Here is an 18,820-nt window from a genome sequence, read left to right as displayed (position 1 = left end):
CACAAAGCTCACATCAATGCGTGCAACCTCGGTAAATGCAGCTGTATCAACATACTACACTGATATTCACGTAATCCTATTATCACTTAAAAACTGAAAAAGGTCACTCTTGTTTACATTTGTTTTAAACATTATAAATCATTCAGAAAATGTAATAGTATATGATATGATGTTATATTTACCAAACTAACATACCATATGCATAGGATCTCTTTGGCAACAAGTGCTTGAAAGCTCTAAACTGGTTTTGCTCTAGATTATAATGTGGAAGTTGAAATGGCATTATTTTTGGAGAGCATAAGATTGGCCAATAAATAACATGCAGTCAAGCCACAGCCTGTTGTGTGCACTGTAACTGCTAAGTGTTGACGATGTGTTACTGGTGCATATGTTGCTCTTAAACCTATTAGTGTGATATATTGATACTCTTCTAATAATCAGCAGAGGCTCAATTTTTCACTCTTTAATAAATCTCTTAGAATGCCAGTCCAAACTCTAGAAAAAACATAAATAATCTGCAGTCCCGTCAAAATGTATGAAAATTGCAAGATGATTTTTGTTTATTATTTGTATTTCTGTATCACCTTCAACTGCTTATTTTAGCTTATGACACTCACTGCTGGATTTTTTCACCAGTTATCATAATTCATTCTTAACCCTTTGAGAAATGGGTATCATTTCTGATTTTACTTCTGTTGCGACATATTTCCAAGAATACAAGAAGCTGAATATTTAAGAATTCTCCACTGTTGCCAATGCATTAAAAAGCTTAAAAACTTTATCTCCATTTTGATCATGGAAAAGAATGTTACATTGGTCTGGAATTTGGATGATAAAATGTTGGCATTCCGCCCATTTATTTCTGCAATGTGCATTTGATTCCAGCTGAAGACTAATGAGTTGATTATCTTCTGTTTCAACCAGCCGTAAGGAATGGAAGTGAAATTAATCTAAGCACTATCCTTGTAGGTGCGAGTCCTCAGCTCAAAGTTGCACAGAATCTGTCACTCAGTTGACAGGCTCACAGCCGAGAGGTTACAAGATTAATTGGAGTGATTCATGGAAATAGTTGTCAGGATTTTTTTTGCTGCATTGTTTATACTTTTGAGCCCAACACTTCAACAGACTGGCGGTTGCAATCTGTTGGTTATAGGAAATAACTTGGACAGTTACACTGCTGAAACCAGGATAATAATTTGTATTTAATGAATATTAGGTTAAAGCAGAGGAGGCATCTTTATAATTTTATTAAATCTGTAGAAAGTGTGTATATAAGAACAAATTGTTTTGTTAGGTTAGACAGCTTACCTTAGGGATCACAAAATTTACATCCTTTATCCAAGAGGAAGATAATCTTTCAGTAAAACCAATGTTTCTTAAAATTCTCTTGGCTGAGTTGTTTTTACTTTTTGATGTTACGGTTTGTTTAGCTGGAGGAAATGTCATTGCAAAGCCAATATTTACTCAGGCTGTGATCCTGGTGATCCTAGGTCTGCACTACCTGGTGCACCCAAGCAGAAATTAGCAGGGAATATGAAGGAGCTCTCAATTAGCCCAGGCAAAGTTATGTATGTACAGAACCTCCACTCTTCACTTGCTATGGATCCTCAAGGTGTCTGCCAATTGTCCAAGAGTCTAGAAAGGGGATTTAGCCTATGAATCCTTTTGGACAATACCTGAAGACTATAGAAATCATAAATGCTAATATTCTTTATCCAAGTTGCCTCGTTGCTCCATTGAGCCTAATAGCCTCATTTTTCTGAGATTATTGCCTTTCATGGATGCTGTTGCTTCCCATTGTGTTACTGTAATCAGAATTTCCATTTCATTAAAGTCCCTTCCCTCAGCTCTGCATGAAAGATATCCTCACTGTCAGGGATGGATTAATTTCTACCAAAACGCCAGAAAGGCACACTGGTATGTCTTGGAAGCTACTGGGAATTGGCACAATAGCTTTCCTTCCACTGAGTGTGACCAGGCACTAAAATGGAATACTGCCTGAAGTGGGCAGAAGCTAGTAGATAATAATGGTCTGAATAACCAACAATGTAGCACTAAGTAATGTTATAATTATTGGCATCTAAGGAAAGGACATGTTGGTACTATTGCAGAATTTGTCCTATTTGCCATCCTTCTTAATAATACTGGCATGCCACAAACAAAGAAGGTGCCCTTCCTGAGAATAAAAGAGCAAGGAGGAAATCCGTTTAATCCATTAGGAAAGTAACCTCACCACAGGATAGGGACTGAAATTATTTGGCAGTTGACCAGAATAAAAAGAATTGAGATTTCTGTCACAAATTAAGAGTACTGTTGCACATGAAAGGGTCAGATAGAACAAACATGGAGCTCATGAAGTGGTATCTGTACCTTGTTCACGTGTGAGTGTTTGGATGTACTGAAGACCTTGATCTTGAAGAGGTTACTGATCTATTAAGTGCATCATTATTTCATAATATATGAGGTTCAATGTTTATGGCACTGTTACAATCAGTGTAAATCAGCTTTGATAAGTATGAGATTTGGGTCATAAAGCATATCATCCTCTTTTTTGGGGACTTTTTCCTTCGCAGATTGGATGGAACCACTAGGGATTCTTAAATTTTACTGCGAGTGGTTTTTATATCAGCAGTGCAAACATTCACCACAACAACACCATCTGTTCACAAAGATTTAATACTGTAGAGAAGAAAATATCTTGCAGTCCTTTCTTTGAAATTGCAAAGTAAAGGGAACATGTGCATAAATGAAAAAAATGAAAACATTAAGGTTCCAGCAATAAAATGTTAAGATAGGCATTCAAACCTCTAATCTCTGAAGCATCATGGCATAGAAGTATCACTTGGATTAGGAGTGTGGCAAACAATACCAAGCGGAAAAGAATTCGAGTTCCTCTTGGCAAAAGCTCTGCCTGCTGAACAAGTCAGGAGTAAATAACATGTGTGGAGTGTTCAGTTATGCGGGTTAATTTATTTGATGTGGAGGTTGGTTTACAATCCGCTCTTGTTTTTATATAAAGAAATCTAAGTGTTTCTACTCCACTCTAATTTGGCTACCATAGTAGATGGAATAACTGCAATTTGTCTGTTGATTCAACAACAGTTCAAGAGATCTCTGCATTGCATGGAAAGTCATTCATACCCTTCCCCACCAAAAATATTGAATAATTTGATTTGGACAAGAAATGACTAATTGGTGCCAATTACAAATTAACCTTCAATGTTTTGAACCTAGAAGGTGAGAAAGCAACAAAACTATTCCTGGGACAGGTGATGCTACCCTTTGTCTTTCTACCAAACAACATCAGTCGTTGGGAAGTGAATATACCTTCTCCATATTGGTAACAATCACTGGAGAAGGGCATAGTTGGTGGTAGGCACACAGGTTGAAGCAAATAGATGAAAATTAAGAATATAATTTCAATTCAAACATTAGTTTTTGGTAATTGTTTATGCTTTGGTAAATTTATAAAACCTGTATCTTTCTTGAGGACATGCACCTGTATTCTGTAATAAAAACAAAGTAAAATAATATCTAAAACCACTTCAAATGGATCATTCATCGATTAATTAAATTGCTTATATAAAGTGTAAAAGGACAACCTTCAGCTGAAATTCATGACTTGTGCTTTATCTCTGCAGGATCTCTTTGCACTGAACTTAGAACCATATCGATACAGTGGTGTCAATATGACAGGGTTTCGCCTTCTAAAAATTGATGACCCACATGTTGCATATGTTACTGAGAAGTGGTCCATGGAACGACTTCAAGCGCCACCCAAACCTGATTCTGGTCTCCTGGATGGGATGATAACAGTATGTATCTATCATGCACTGGAAGAAGATAAGCTTGCCATACTTATCAATTCACTAATGTAGATGGTGCTTCAGAAAATCGTCTTGGCAATTAATAGCTCAGTTTTTTCTCTCTAAGGTACCAATTACTGTAAACTCTGATTTCTGTCATGTTGAAAGAAATAACAGATTTTAAATCGTGATGTCTATTTAAGTTGTGATGCTTATTTGATTGCCCCTTTTGTCGAGGGGAAATCATTATGCAGTATGTTTTAGTGTTTCACGCAACATTGCCACTGAAACACCAATTTGTTCACTATGGTTAAGTTAAGAAACAAAAAGAGTGAGTATGTGCCCTTATGATGAGATTCAGACACAGATGCCTCATTAAGCTGCTACTTCTGATGAATTGTTGAATTGTCTAATACGAAAGATATGTGTTTGATAAATGAAATTAATTTTGTTTGCCGGAGTCAAAATGGTGCAAAGGAAAGAACAAAGAAACTAGAAAGTCTAATGTATATTTGGAAGTTTGGTTGATTGCCCAGCTGGGAAAAATATTTGCAGGCCTTTCGACTCCAATCAAGAATGTGGAATGTACGGCATTGAATGTTTCCAAGAGGTTACACAATATGGAATACTTGACAAACCGTGATCCGTGGTGAAATGTTATCTTTGCCGAGAGACTCATTGCACCTACTTTTGGTGTGTAAATCTAATCAGAACTCTTTCAAACGATCATGAAATTGGTCAAAAAGATGTTTAAAATGCCATTAGGGCAGCTTACATACATAATCAAAATACTACAAAGGGACTTTAACATTCCCAACCGTGCTTCTGTTGAAGCTTTACTGTACAGGAAAGAGAGAGGGCTTGAGCTCATTAAGGCATGTCAGCTCCATACCCAGAAATGCCACCTTCAATGCAACGAAGGACTCAGGAGCTGCAGGAGAGGCGGGTGCCTCTCACTTTCACTTGAAGGGGAACATGGCAGTTGATGTAAGAGTAGCTGTAGTGGTGTAGTGAGACTGTGAGGAAGGACAGGAGTTGGTGGGGGGAGCAAATTTGCAGACAATGGGATGATTTAAAGTGTAACAGGGAACAAAAATTGTAAATACAGGGCTGAAGGTGTTATATTTCAGTGTGTGCAGTACAAGATAGACAATCTTGTCATGTAGTTAGAGATTGGCAGGTATGATATTGTGGACATTGCTGAGTCATAGCTGAAAGATAATAGTTGGGAACTTAGCATCCAAGGAAACATTACATAGAAAAGATAGGCAAGTAGGCAGAGGGATTGGGGTTGCTCTGTTGGTAAAAAATGAAATCAAATCCTTAGACAGTGGAGATATTGGATCAGAAAATACAGAGTACAGGGCTCTAAACAGCAGCCAGACTGGGTTACAAATTACAATGCAAGATGGAAAAGAAATGTAAAAAGGACAATGTTGCGATAGTCATTGAGGATTTCAATATGCAGGTGAATGGGGAAATCAGGTTGGTGCTGGATTCCAAGGGAAGGAATTTGTAGAAATCCTATGAGATGGCTTTAAAGAGCAGCTTGTGGTTGAACCCACTAGGGGAACAGCAATAGAGAATTGGGCATTACCCAGATTTGATTAAGCAGCTTTAAGGTAAAGGAACCCTTTGGAGGTAATGATCAAAATGTGATAGAATTCACCCTGCAGTTTCAGAAGGAGAAGCTAAAATCTGATGCATAACAATTGAGTAAATGTAATTACAGAGGCATGAGAGAGGAGCTGGCCAAAGTTGACTGGAAGGGGACACCGGCAGGGATGACAGCAGAATAGCAATGGTTAGAGTTTCTGGGAGCAATTCAGAAAGTGCAAGATAGATGCATCCCATAGATGAAGAAGTATTCCAAAGGGAGGATGAAGCAACCGTGGCTGAGAAAAAGACAGCTTAAAAGCAAAAATTAGTGGAAAGGTAGAGAATTGGGAAGCTTTTAAAAGTGAACAGTCAAGCTAAGAAGCCATAAAGAGAATAAAGATAAAATATGAAGATAGCCAATATTGTAGAAGAGGATACAAAAAGTGTTTTTCAGATATGTAAAGCGTAAAAGTGAGACAAGAAAGAATATTGGACCACTGGAAAATGGCATTGGAGGGGTAATAATGGGGTCAACGAAACAGCAGAGGAACTTACTAAGAATTTTGAATCAGCATTCACTGTGCAAGACACAAACAGAATGCCAGAAATCAAGTGTCAGAAGACAGAGGAGAACGTTGTTGCTATTACTGAGGAGAAGGTGCTTAGGAAGCTTAAAAGCCTGAAGCTAGGTATGTCATCTGGACTAGATGGACTACACCCCGTGGTTCTGAAAGAGGTATTTGAAGAGATTGTAGAGGCATTGGTAATGATGTTTCAAGAATCATAAGATCCTGGGAATGGTTCTGGAGAACTGGGAAACTGTAAAAGTCACACCAGTCTTTGAGAAGGGAGGGAAGCAGAAGAAAGGAAGTTATAAACCAGTTAGCCTGACTTCAGTGGTTGGTAACATATTGGAGTCTAATATTAATGATGAGGAGCACATGACAAAATAGGCCAAAGTCAGCATAAATTCATTAAGGGCAAATATTGCCTGACAGATCTGTTGAAAGTCTTTGAGGAAATAGCAGGCAGGATGGACAAAAGAGAGTCAGTGGATGTTGTTTATTTAGATTTTCAGAAGACTTTTTACAAGGTGCCACATATGAGGCTCCCTAACAAGATAAGAGCCCATGGTATTATAGGGAAGATATTAGCACAGATAGAAGATTGGCTGACTGGCAGAAGGCAAAGAGTTGGAATAAAGGGAGCCTTTTCTGACTGGCTGTACTGACTGGTTGTGTGCTGCGGGGGCCAGTATTGGGACTACTCCTATTCACGTTATCTGTCAATGATTTGATTGAAAGAATTGATGGCCTTGTGGCCAGGTTTGTGGATGATCTGTAGATAGGTAGAGGGGCAGGTAGTGCTGAGGAAGCAGGGTATCTACAGAAGGGCTTAGAGGGATTGGGAGAATGGACCAGGTTTGTGGTTGATCTGTAAATAGGTAGAGGGGCTGGTACAGGAAAGATACCATGTGCTGATAGCTTGTTAAACAGCCTCATATGTGGCACCTTCTCAAAGACCTTCTGAAAATCCAAGTACACAACATCAGTTGATTCCCCTTTGTCTCCTTTCCAACAGATAAGTCAGGGAAGATCTTCCCTTGAGGAAACCATGCTGATAATGGCCAATTTTGTCTTGTGCCTCCAAGTACCCTGAAACCACATCCTTAACAATCGACTCCAACATCTTCCCAACCACTGAGGTCAGACTAACTGGCCTATAGTTTCCTTTCTTCTGCCTCTCTCATTTCTTGAAGAGTGAAGTGACATTTGCAGTTTTCCAATGTTCTGGAACCATTTCAGAATCTAGTGATTCTTCAAAGATTAATACCAATGCCTCCATGATCTCTTCAGCCACCACTTTCAGAACTCTGGGGTGCACTCCATTTGGTCCAGGTGACTTATCTACTTTCAGACCTTTCAGTTTCCCAAGACTATTCTCTAGTTATGGTAACTTCACACACTTCATGCCTCCTGACACCTGAAACTTCCACCGTACTTCTAGTAATCTTCCACAGTAAAGGCTAATGCAAAATACTTACTCAGATTGTCTGCTATTTCATTGTCCCCCATTGCTACCTCTCTATCATCGTTTTCTGGCGGTCTGATATCTACTCTTGCCTATCTTTTACACTTTATATATCTGAATATATCTTACATATAACCAATAATGCATTATGTAAACAATACAGATTGATTAATCAAACAAATAATATATTTACAATATTACTCCAATGTTACTGAAATATTAAATACACAACACTCCTTCCTGCTAAGCTATAAACTCCAACTCAAATATGTAACATATTGCATCTTCTGAATATGCTGGAGTCCCAAAAGGTGCAAAGCAAGCTTCTTGATCTGCTGATCTTTCTCAGGCCACCAGACAAAGCTTTGAAGTAATGCTATTAGTTTGACCATGCCTAGATTTCCAGCATGTAGCTCCTCCCAACAATTTAGCTCTCAGCTTGGATGGTACAATAACTCTCAATCCCCAATTAAGGCAACCCCCCTCCCGGTACTATAGGAACTAGAATTTCTACTGCAGGTTCCAGCCAGCAATAAGGGAACCTGATGCAAAGGCTATCATCACTTATGATGACTGCATCTATTCCATAAGGCGAGGTGTCCCAGACAAGCTCTACTGGATGGTGTGGAACATAACGTGTGAGTTGTCTCATGTCACTATTTCCTTCTGTCTTTGGAAAGCCACATCACGCTGCTTTGTCCATTGCCATTTCTTCTCAATCTGCAGTAATAAGTTCAAGGGGTGGAGCACAGTAACTAGATTTGGCAGGAACCTGTTACGGTAGTTGACAAATCCTAAAATGGACCACAGCTATGAAATGTCCTTTGGCATTGGGGCATCCACCACTGCTTGAATTTCCTCAGCATATCTGTGTGAAACTTGTGCATCAATGGTTTAACCATAGTAAGTGATGTTTGATTTAAATAATTCATACTTGCTATAAGCCCATAATATGTTCATGTTTTAACATTGTCTTGAGATTTTTGAGATGTTACTTTCCATCCATACCTGTCGCAATGATGTCATCCAGGTAACACTGAGTGCCTGAGCAGCCTTGCAGCATCTGGTCCTTAGATTTCTGCCAGAAAGTAGGTGCAGATGCTACTCCAAAACTAAGCCTGTGATAGCTTTTTTGTGAACTACAAAACCCTTTGTGAGTGAGAAACACTTTGTACTCTTCTTCTATCTCCACCTGTACATTGGCCTCAGCTAAATCCACTGTGCTTCCATCCAGAAAGTTTTGCAAAGATGTCCTCTATCCTAGGCAGAGCTTATGGACACAACCTTCTTGCCTACTGGGACCACTGGCATTGCTCTTGGGTGCCAGTGGACCTTGGAAAGAATTCCTTCAGCCTCCATGCAATCCAGCTCACTGGCTACTTTATCATGGATAGTATAAGAACCGGATGGGCTTTGTAAAACTTGTGTGTGGTATTTTAATTCAACACTATTTTACCCTTGATAGGCTTGAGTTTTCCTATGTCTTCCTTGAACACTGCTGTGGCATCATCCAGTACCTTTCTTAATTCACTTTCAGTTGACTCTATTGCAGGGGATGTGACATGAAAATGGTGGATGGATCTCCATTAAAGTTGTAGATGTCTCAGGTTCTCACAGCCCCACAATGCTAGTCCTCCTGTTTTTACCACACACAAGCCCAATGTGGCTTGCTGGTCATTGCATTTTGCTGTTACAAATGTCATTCCCACAGGAGTTATCTTTTCTCCAGTGTAAGTTCTTAGTGGATATCGTCAGGCTTCAGTTCAGTATCTTTAAATAGCCATTTAAACTTACTTTATGGAATGAATGAAACAGCAAAGTTAGTGTCTAATTCCATTTTAATTAATTTACTGTTTACTTCTTGTGCAAGTCATATTGATTGCCTCTCAAGACAAACAATATCTCAAGGCTACCGAGTCTATGTCACTCTCAACATTATTAGATTTTTCATCAACAGCATGCAGATTAGTGTTCTTGTTGAGACTGCAACTTGACTTTTTATCTTTTTCTCTTCCCTGTGTAATCCATTTATTTTTGTCTGCCCAAAATGTCTTATTTTTGTCCTTCTTTATTGGCCTCTGCCACAATGGAAGCATTTTATTCTGCCAAGCAGGTTTCTGTATAGATGTTACAATTTTGTTCATAGTCACTTTCATCTCTGACTGCAAGTCAATTGCACCTCTGGCTGCTGTTTCCATTGATACAGCAATTTCAATAGCACCTTTAAATGCAAGTTGCATCTCAGTTAAGAGTCATTCTTGAATGTTTTCCTGTAAGATTCCACAAACTATCAGTACATCATTAAACCCATCATTGAACTAACAATGCTCAGCCAAATTTTTCAATTCATCTACGTGAGCTGAAATGGACTCCCCATCTTTTGATTCCACTTATGAAATGTGAAGCATTCTACAGTCAACAAGAGCTCAGTTCTAACTGTTTCTGAATTACATTCATGACATCAGAAAACCCAAGTTCGGCAGGTTTGATTAGAGCAGTCAAACTTCTAAGCAAACTATATGCTTTTCCACCTGAAGCATTCAGTAACACTCACTCGTTTCTCTTTGCAGATTCCATTTGCTTCAAAATATCTCTTATTTCATTCAGTATACACAATCCAGTTATCTGTTGTTCAATTAAACTCATCTATCTTTCCAATGTAGCTAGCCAATTCTGCTGTTATTATTATCATCTTGTACTCATGGTTCATGTTCTCTTGTAGCTTGTTATTTTCATCCATTTTCTTCCTTTTTTCTAACTTGGCCCTCTCTTTCCACTTCCAAAGGAACACATGTAGATCTTTTTTTTTAAACTTAAACTTCTCTCTCCCCTTCCAAAGAAAAAAACACTTTGCGCTTTACCAAGTAGATATTCACCTCGGTTTTGTTTTAAAACTTACTCGTCACCACTGTTATGTTTTGTAACTCCAGAAACTAAACAAAAGAAAAAAACAGGAGCCGGAGTGTCTAAGTATTTACTTAGGTTTCCTTATAGTAAGGCGCGCACATATGACGTGGTGGCAAAATGACGTTTATATTTCACTTACCTTTAACATATAACCCATAATGTATTATGTTAACAACAAAGTATGCTAATCAATCAGTATGTTTGCATTATCACTCAAATATTATTGAAATATTAAATACATTATACAAAGAGTCTTTGGTGACCTCATGCAGGATTTCCTAAAAGTTAACTTGCAGGTTGAGTTGGTGCTGTGGAAGGTAAATGCAAAGTTAGCAATCATTTTGAGAGGACTATAATACAAAAACAAAAATGTAATGCTGAGGCTTTATAAGACATTGGTCAGACTGCACTTAGAGCATTGTGAGCAGCTTTAGGCTCCTTATCTAAGAAAAGATATGTGCCATTGGAGCGAGTCCAGAGGATGTTCACAAGAATGATGCCAGGAATGAAAAGGCTAACATGTATGGAGTGTTTGATTGCTCTGGATCTGTTACTCACTAGAAATTAGAAGAATGAGAGGGAATCTCATTAAACACCTATCGAATATTGAAAGTTCTGGATAGAGTGGATGTAGCGTGGATGTTTCCTATGCAGGGGGAGTCTAGGACCAGGGGGCACAACCTCAGAATTGAGGGTTATCCATTTAGGACACAGAAGACAAAATATTTCTTTAGCCCGAGGGTGGTGAAGCAGTGGAAGTCGTTGTCCCAGATGGCTATGCAAGCCAAGTCATTGGGTATATTTAAGGTGAGGTTGATAGATTCTTGATTAATCAGAACGTCAAAGGTTATGCCGATAAGGCAGGAGAATGGGTTTGAGAGGGATAATAAATCATCCATAATGGAATGGTGGGACAGACTCAGAGGCTAAATGGTCTAATTCTACCATATCTCTTATGGTCTTATGGCCTTATAAGTCTTAGCTCTCAGTGATGGTGGGACACCAGGCCCAACATTAGAAAACACTGACAAGAAGTATCTCATAACTTCTACATAATGAAACAATGAAGATGACTTTGGCCACCATCTTTAATTGGCAAGCTGGCGGAACATCCAGCAGAACTGATGTCTGCAAACCCATTGGGCATGTCCTGCAAGGTGATACTATATTAATGAAAACAATGAAATCTTATCTTCATGGACCATTAATTTTTTTATGATACTTGTGTGGTTCTTTCTAAAAATAAAGATTACAAAGATTAAAAATTAGTTTTTGTCACATGCACATCAAAACATACATTGAAATGTGCTGTTTCGCATCAGTGACCAGTGCAGTCCGAGGATTGTGCTGGAGGCAGCCCACTCTGGCACAAGCATAGCATGCCCACAAACCCTAACTATAGGTCTATGAAATGTGGGCAGAAACTGGAGCACCCAGAGAAAACCCATATATTCATGGGGAGAACATACAAATTCCTCACAGATGTGGTGGGAATCGATCCCTGATCCGTTTTCACTGGCATTGTCAATGATTGTGCTAACCAATATGCTACTGTGCCCTCTTATTATCTTAATTTATTATCTGTACTCAGCTGTAGTTGGATGGTGGGCTGTAATGACTGGCTAGATATCACCAGTAACCTTTGCCATTGGTTCCATCCATGTGGGCAATGTCAGCTGCTGAAAATATGTAAGAGTGCTAGATCTCTAAGGTTTCAAAGTCAAAGTAAATTTATAATCAAAGGGCATATATGTTACCATATACTACTTTGAGATTCACCTTCCTGTAGGCAGTTAACATAGTTAAATAAAGTAACATGAGGGGTGATTGATAAGTTCGTGGCCTAAGGTAGAAGGAGTCAATTTTAGAAAACTTAACACATTTATTTTTCAACATAGTCCCCACCTACATTTACACACTTAGTTCAGTGGTTGTGGAGCATACAGATCCTTTGTAGAAGTCGGCGTCTTGGATCTCTAGAAGCGGTCTATAGCAGGGGTAATTGATAAGATCATAGTGTAAGGTAGAAGGAGATGAGTTATTAACTTCAAACTTTGTGCATAATCACTCAAAGAGTTGACCTGTATGTGCATGTAATGAGAGCTGTATAACTTATCTCCTTCTATCTTAGGCCACAAACCTATCTAGCACCCCTGCTGTGGACCACTTTCTGGAGGTCCAAGATGCCGACTTCTACAAAGATGGGATCCGTATGCTCCATGACCGCTGGACTAAGTGTGTAAATGTAGGAAGGGACAGTGTTGAAAAATAAATGCGCTAGGTTTTCTAAAATTGAATTCTTCTACCTTAGGCCACAAACGTAAAAATCACCCCTCGTACAATAGAATTTACGAAAAAATCTATCTATATACAAAGACTGACCAACAATCAATCTGCAAAAGAAGACAACTTGTGCACATTTGAATAAATAAATAGTAAGATTGAAACTGAGAGCATGAAGAGTACTTGAAAGTGAGTCTGTAAGTTGTGAAATCAGTTCACAGTTTCTACATTGGTGCAGGAAACTGAACATGGTAGTGTGTAACCTAAGGCTTCTGTATGTCTTGCTGTGGAAGTGAGAAGACAGCGTGTCCTGATGGTGGTGGTCCTTGATGATAGAAGCTGCTTTATTTTGGCAGCGCTCCATGAGAATGTGCTCAGTGCTGAAAAAGGCTTGTCTTTGATTGTCTGGGCTGTACCTTTCTGTAGACCTTTCTGTTTCTGGGCGTTGTTGTCTGCAGACCAGTTAGGATACTCTTCACTGTGCATTATAGAACTTTGTCAAAGTTTTAGATGACATGCAAAATCTACTCAAACTTCTAAAAAAGTCGAGATGCTGTGGTGCCATCGACAGGCCCTCTGGTATGATAATGCCAAGGAACTTAAAGTTACTGACCCTCTCCACCTCCATTCCCCAAATGAGGGCTCTATCACGGACCTTCAGCTTCTTCCGCCCATAGTCAATTATTAGCTTTTTGGTTCCGTGAGAGGTTATATTTGTGGCACCTTCCAATCAGATTTCCAGTGTCCTTCCATTATGCCAGTTCATTGCCACCTTTGATTTGGCCAACAACAGCAGTGTTGTCAACAAACTTGAACATGGCATTAGAGTTGTACTTAGCCACACAATCGTAGGTATAATGGAAGTAGAGCAGGCATCATTGGTATCATATCTGCTTCCTGGAAATATTGCATTCTTCTGATGGTTCACAACAACCTGAATGCCATGGGAGTGGCAGTCTTTTGGGGAGTGCTTGGTGTAGGTTATTAAAGGGTGTTCTTGTGTGTATATGATTGGTGTGAATGCCTGCCTGCATTGCGGAAGGGCAACAGGAATGGTAAAACTCAGCCTCTGAGATGTTGTTCCCTTCTCACTGAAACCAGCATTTGGATGATCCCTCTAATACAAAAGTGAGCAGAAGATTCGGGTGTTTTATTGGCTGCTTGTGTGTTCCCGAAGGTCACCCTGCAGCTTTCATGAGGTTAACAGCCTTGGATGAGCTGGTCCTACGAACGTGTAGTTCATCGAGAATCAAGTTTATTTGTCACGTGTGCATCAGAACATACAGTGAAACGCGTCATTTGTATTAGCAACCAACGCACCCAAAGGTGTGTCAGAGACAACCTGCAAGTGGATACCACACATCCTTGCTAATGTAGCACACCCACAGTGCTGGGCAGGACAACACAGAACGCGAGCAACAAATCAACAACAGCAGTAAAAAAAACCCTGTTCCACCCTGCCATCCACACACATACAGTACATAGTCATTTAACTCCAGGACACACCTCCAGCCTCCAGTAGACAATGCATGAGCAAAACCCAGTTAGCATGTAGTGCCTCTGAAGACTTTGTATGAGTAATTTTTTCACAGATGGGCATGGCTCTGCCTCCTGCTATGAGATTCCCACCCAGCCATGATCTAAATGATAAATTGTACACTCTGTGATGCAAGGCAGCCAGCAGTGTTACTTCAGAATTTCTTAGCAACCAAATAATGGATAAAGTTCTCCCTGTTAGGTTGAGGGCTAAATCATTGCTTAAAAATAAGGAGCTGGCTTTGGAAGACAGTGAAGAAAGATTTTTTTTTCTGAGGTTTGAGAGCCTTTGGAAGTCTTTTCCTCAAAGTCAAAGTTGTCTTATGCACACGTGTACAGATGCACAGGCGCAATGAAAAACTTACCTGTAACAGCATCAAAGGTGTGTAGCATCAAATGAGCAATGTTCGCAACAAAAGCCAACGTAAATTATACACAATTTTTACAAGAAAAAGCATTGGAACAAAAATAAGTCGTCCATTTTAGTTCAAAATACTAAGCTGCAGTGGATATGGCTTTGCCTGTCAGTTCAAGAACAGCATGATTTGAAAGGTAGTAGCTTTTCTTAACTTTGATGTGGGACTTCAGGCTTCTGTGCTTCCTGCTGAATGGTAGTTGCAAAAGAGCAGCATGGCCTGGAAGGTGGGGATCTTTGATGATAGGCATTGTCTTTTTGAAGCAGTGCCTCCTGTAGATACTACCAATGGTGGGAGGGATCTATTGTGCAGAGTCCATTATTGCTGCTTCGTATGTGAATTGCTGTACAGGGCTGTGGAGGCAAAATATTTGAACATTTCTAAAGCAGGATTCTCAATTCAGTTCTGCTGTGATCTTACTGAATGGCAATGTAGTGAGGGCCAAGATGCCTCTTCATTCTATTTCTTTTAATAACAACCTGCAGATAGCTCTGAAGTTCTCTACTTTAACAAAATGCACTATTAAGTAGTGAGAAAAGCAACAAACCAGTGCAATTTTTTTTCTGATTCTCTTTATACTATGACGGATCTAGTGTGATGTTTGCTGTTTCACTTTATATCAGTACAGATGGAAGTATCAACAATTGGAATAGTGTTATATGGTGTTCCCGTAACGCCAGATCAGGTAAAGTAGTAAAGAACACTAATGAACAATGTGCCCAGAAGTACCCAGCCTAATTATCCAATTGGTGAGATTGTACCTAGAAATATTCACGATCATTGTATGTATTGAGTAAAATCAAAATTCAATCTCTTGATGTTTTGGAAATGGAATCTTTATTGGAATCTCTTGATTCCTAATAAACACTTCATTACCCAATTTAGAGGTTTTGTTTGAAAGTTCAGTGGTACAATTTAATATCAGAGAATGTATAAAATATACAGCTAGACTTCTTACTCTTCACAGACATCCACAAAACAGAAAAAAACCCAAAGAATGAATGGCAGAAACATCAGAACCCCAAAGCCCCCTATTCCCCTCCCACACACAAACAGTAGCAAAAGCATTGACCCTCCCCTCCCCCACCCCCACCATGCAAGCAATAGCAAAAGCCCCAAAAGAGACCTTGATCTGGAATCCTTCAGAAGCTACAGTCTGTCCCAGCACTTTGGTATCTCAGACAGGCTCTCTCTCACTAGCGAGGGAGGGAGGGAGATATCACTCCTGCAACAACAAGAGCAGGACACCAGCAGCTCGCTGTTTCGATATCACTTCTCCAAGGTCCCCGACTCAACGACTGACAGGCTCTCACTCACCATCAGAAGGAAAGGGACAGGATTGCTCAAGTGCAGAGGTCCTCTGACAGCAGCACTCACTGCCTACTGTCTCGATGTTCAGTCTCCCACAGTGCTTCAGTCGGCTACATCAGTGAGGAACCACAGGAGCATACCATGAAGGCGCATGTCTTCCAGGACACTCCTGAAGATATTGAAACGCCAGGTTACATGGCAAGCCTGAGAACCTACCGCTCGTGGAGAACTGTAGTTTGATCATGGACTCTAACTGGACCCCTGCCACCTTGAAAAGAAAATAAAGACATGAGAACAGAAGAATAAGGTATTTCACAGACAAACTGGAAGAATTTGCCTAGGTCTGCAAAAACTACCGGCACCATCTTTTTTAAGTTGAGTGGTATACTACTAATTTTTTAAAAGTCAAGGTAAATATTTTGGTGTTTACCCTATCTATTGCCCTCATTATTTTGTATAAGTCTATCAAATCTTCCTTCATTCTCCTACGCTCTGGAGAATAAAGTGCCAACATATTCAATATTTCCCCATAACTCAGGTCCTCAAGTCCTAGCAACATCCTTGTAAATATTCTCTGCACTCTTTCACTCTTATTGATATATTCCCTGTAAGTAGGTAACCAGATTGCACACAATACTCCAAATTAGGCCTCACCAATATATTTTAAACCTTCAACATAACATTCCAACTCCTGTCCTCAGTACATTGATTTATGAAAGCCAAAGTCTGTTTTCAAGACTCTTTCTACCCGTGCTGCCACTTTCTAGGAATTATGGATCTGTATTCCCTCTGTTCTACTGCACTTCCCGGTGCCCTACCATTCAGCATGTAAGTCCTACCCTGGTTGTCCTCTCAAAATGTAATACCTTACACTTGCCTGCATTAAATCCCACCTGTCATTTTCAAATCATTTTCCCAGCTGACCCAGATCCTGCTGCGAGCTTTGATGGCCTTCCTCCAGTCTTGGTGTCCTCTGCAAATTTGCTGTTCCAGTTTATCACACTATCATCCAGATTGTTGATATAGATCACTAATAACAATGGACGCAGCACAGATTTCTGTGGCACATAACTAGTTGCAGGCCTCCAGTCTGAGAGGCAACTGTCTACTAACCAGGGCTCTCCTGTGAAGCCAGTGTCTAATCCAATTCACTGTCTCATCCTGAATGCTAAGTGACAGAACCTTCTTGACTAACCTCCGCACGTGGGACCTTGTCAAACACCTCGCTAAAGTCCATGTAGACAACATCCACTGCCTTGCCTTCATCAACTTTCCTGCTAACTTCCTCAAAAATCTCTGTCAGATTGGTTAGGCACAACCTACCACACACAAAGTCACATTGACTGTCCCTAATGAGTCTCAGTCTACCCAAGTATCTGTATCATTCCTTAGAAAACTTCTGAATAACTGAACCATTATTGATGTCAGGCTTACCCACCTATAATTGCTAGGCTTCTTTAGAGCCTTTCTTGAATAAAAGAATCACATTAGCTATCCTCCAATCCTTCAGCACCTCACCTGTTGTTAAGAGTATTTTAAATATCTCTGCTAGGGCGACTGCAACTTCTGCACTGGCCTCACTTCTATAGACTCTGTGTCCATAAATGTAGAAGATTGTAATATGGTCTGGATGATTTGATCAATATTGTTGAAACAGAAATTCCTACTATCTATTATAACAGCATTAAAAAAGCAGAGAGACAAAATAAGGGAAGTAGATCATACGAGTGAAGAGCAAGGGAAATTATATGTCAATTTTATTTCTGTTGCCTCTCAACCAGATACTGTTTTCACTAGCTTAGAAACTGGCAGCTCTAATGCTTATTGATGAGTCCATTTTAGAAGCAGGTGAACTCTCCTGAGCTGTCAGCAACCACACCTGTCAGCATAGAGAAAATGGAGTCATTTGAGGTTCACATAACACTTTACAATCGCTGTCTGCAGCTCGGTCCTTTGGACTATAGAACTGAGCCAAGCAGCATCATATGACATTTCATAAAGAAGCCTGGATTCATGAAAGCAGGCAAAGTGAGCAGAGATATTCCAAATAAACATGGAATAAAAATTAATATGTTACAGTGCATAGAGAGCCAGTTTCTGGGATATCTAATTCCTATATTTTTAACCTACAAAGGACACTGTGGAGAACAATAATTCCTGATCTTAGCTGCACATATTGGATATTTCAAAACAATATTGCACCTTCTGCAAAATGCAACATGAATTAGAGCTGATGGGCTAGAAATTTATGCTGTTGCACAATGTGTCCCACACAATATAATTTCTAAGGAAGAAACAACCTTTACAGAAAATTGTTAATCCTAGATCATTGATATGTCTGACACTATTAATGTATTAAGACACCCGGATGTGCACAGTAGCATCTAAGAGTTGCAATGCAAATGTACTTATCATTTCTATGAATTTCATGCACTTGCATGTGGTCCTGAGATGGCTTCAGCCTCTCATGCTGAAGCAGGACTTCACAACATGTGAGGCTTGCTCGCCATTCATTAAAGGGATCTGCTATTTCTTTGACCACGGAGTCCAGCACTTGCAGTTACCCTGTCTGAAATTCATGCTGCTCCTCATGGCTGCCCTGCTTCTCTCTGCATACTCATCAACTAATCATACTTTTCTCCCTAGGACCTGGCCTGACCCTCAATCTCCTGCAGCCTCTCTTCTGTGACTATAGTGGCCAATTCTAACCGAAAGAATTGCAGTTGCTGGCAACCCCACATATTTGTTATACTTGCATGAAGCACCCTCAGCTCCAGTAATAATTGTTCCAAAGTCAAAGATATATATTCCATCCTTTATTAGCAGTTAGCAAACATACAATCTTGAGGCAATGAAACTAGCAAAACTAAGCATAATTGAGCAGTCAGTAAAAAATATAGCACCTGCCACTCCCCAGCCCCAAAATGCCAG

At 39.7% G+C, this 18,820-nt stretch overlaps 1 protein-coding gene across 5 annotated transcripts in view; it reads left to right on the top strand.

Moving 5' to 3' along the window:
* Positions 1-18,820, top strand: part of grik1a (glutamate receptor, ionotropic, kainate 1a) — a 354,991-nt gene that overhangs the window by 231,626 nt on the left and 104,545 nt on the right. For all 5 annotated transcript variants that reach the window (XM_059968113.1, XM_059968117.1, XM_059968114.1 and 2 more), the window contains one exon: positions 3,642-3,815. In XM_059968113.1, the coding sequence (XP_059824096.1) occupies positions 3,642-3,815 (174 nt within the window). The remainder of the gene's footprint in view (positions 1-3,641; positions 3,816-18,820) is intronic.

This window comes from Hypanus sabinus, chromosome 4 (genome assembly GCF_030144855.1).
Source record: "Hypanus sabinus isolate sHypSab1 chromosome 4, sHypSab1.hap1, whole genome shotgun sequence".
NCBI classification, from domain to species: domain Eukaryota; kingdom Metazoa; phylum Chordata; class Chondrichthyes; order Myliobatiformes; family Dasyatidae; genus Hypanus; species Hypanus sabinus.
This window is presented reverse-complemented; position numbering and strand designations above follow the sequence as displayed.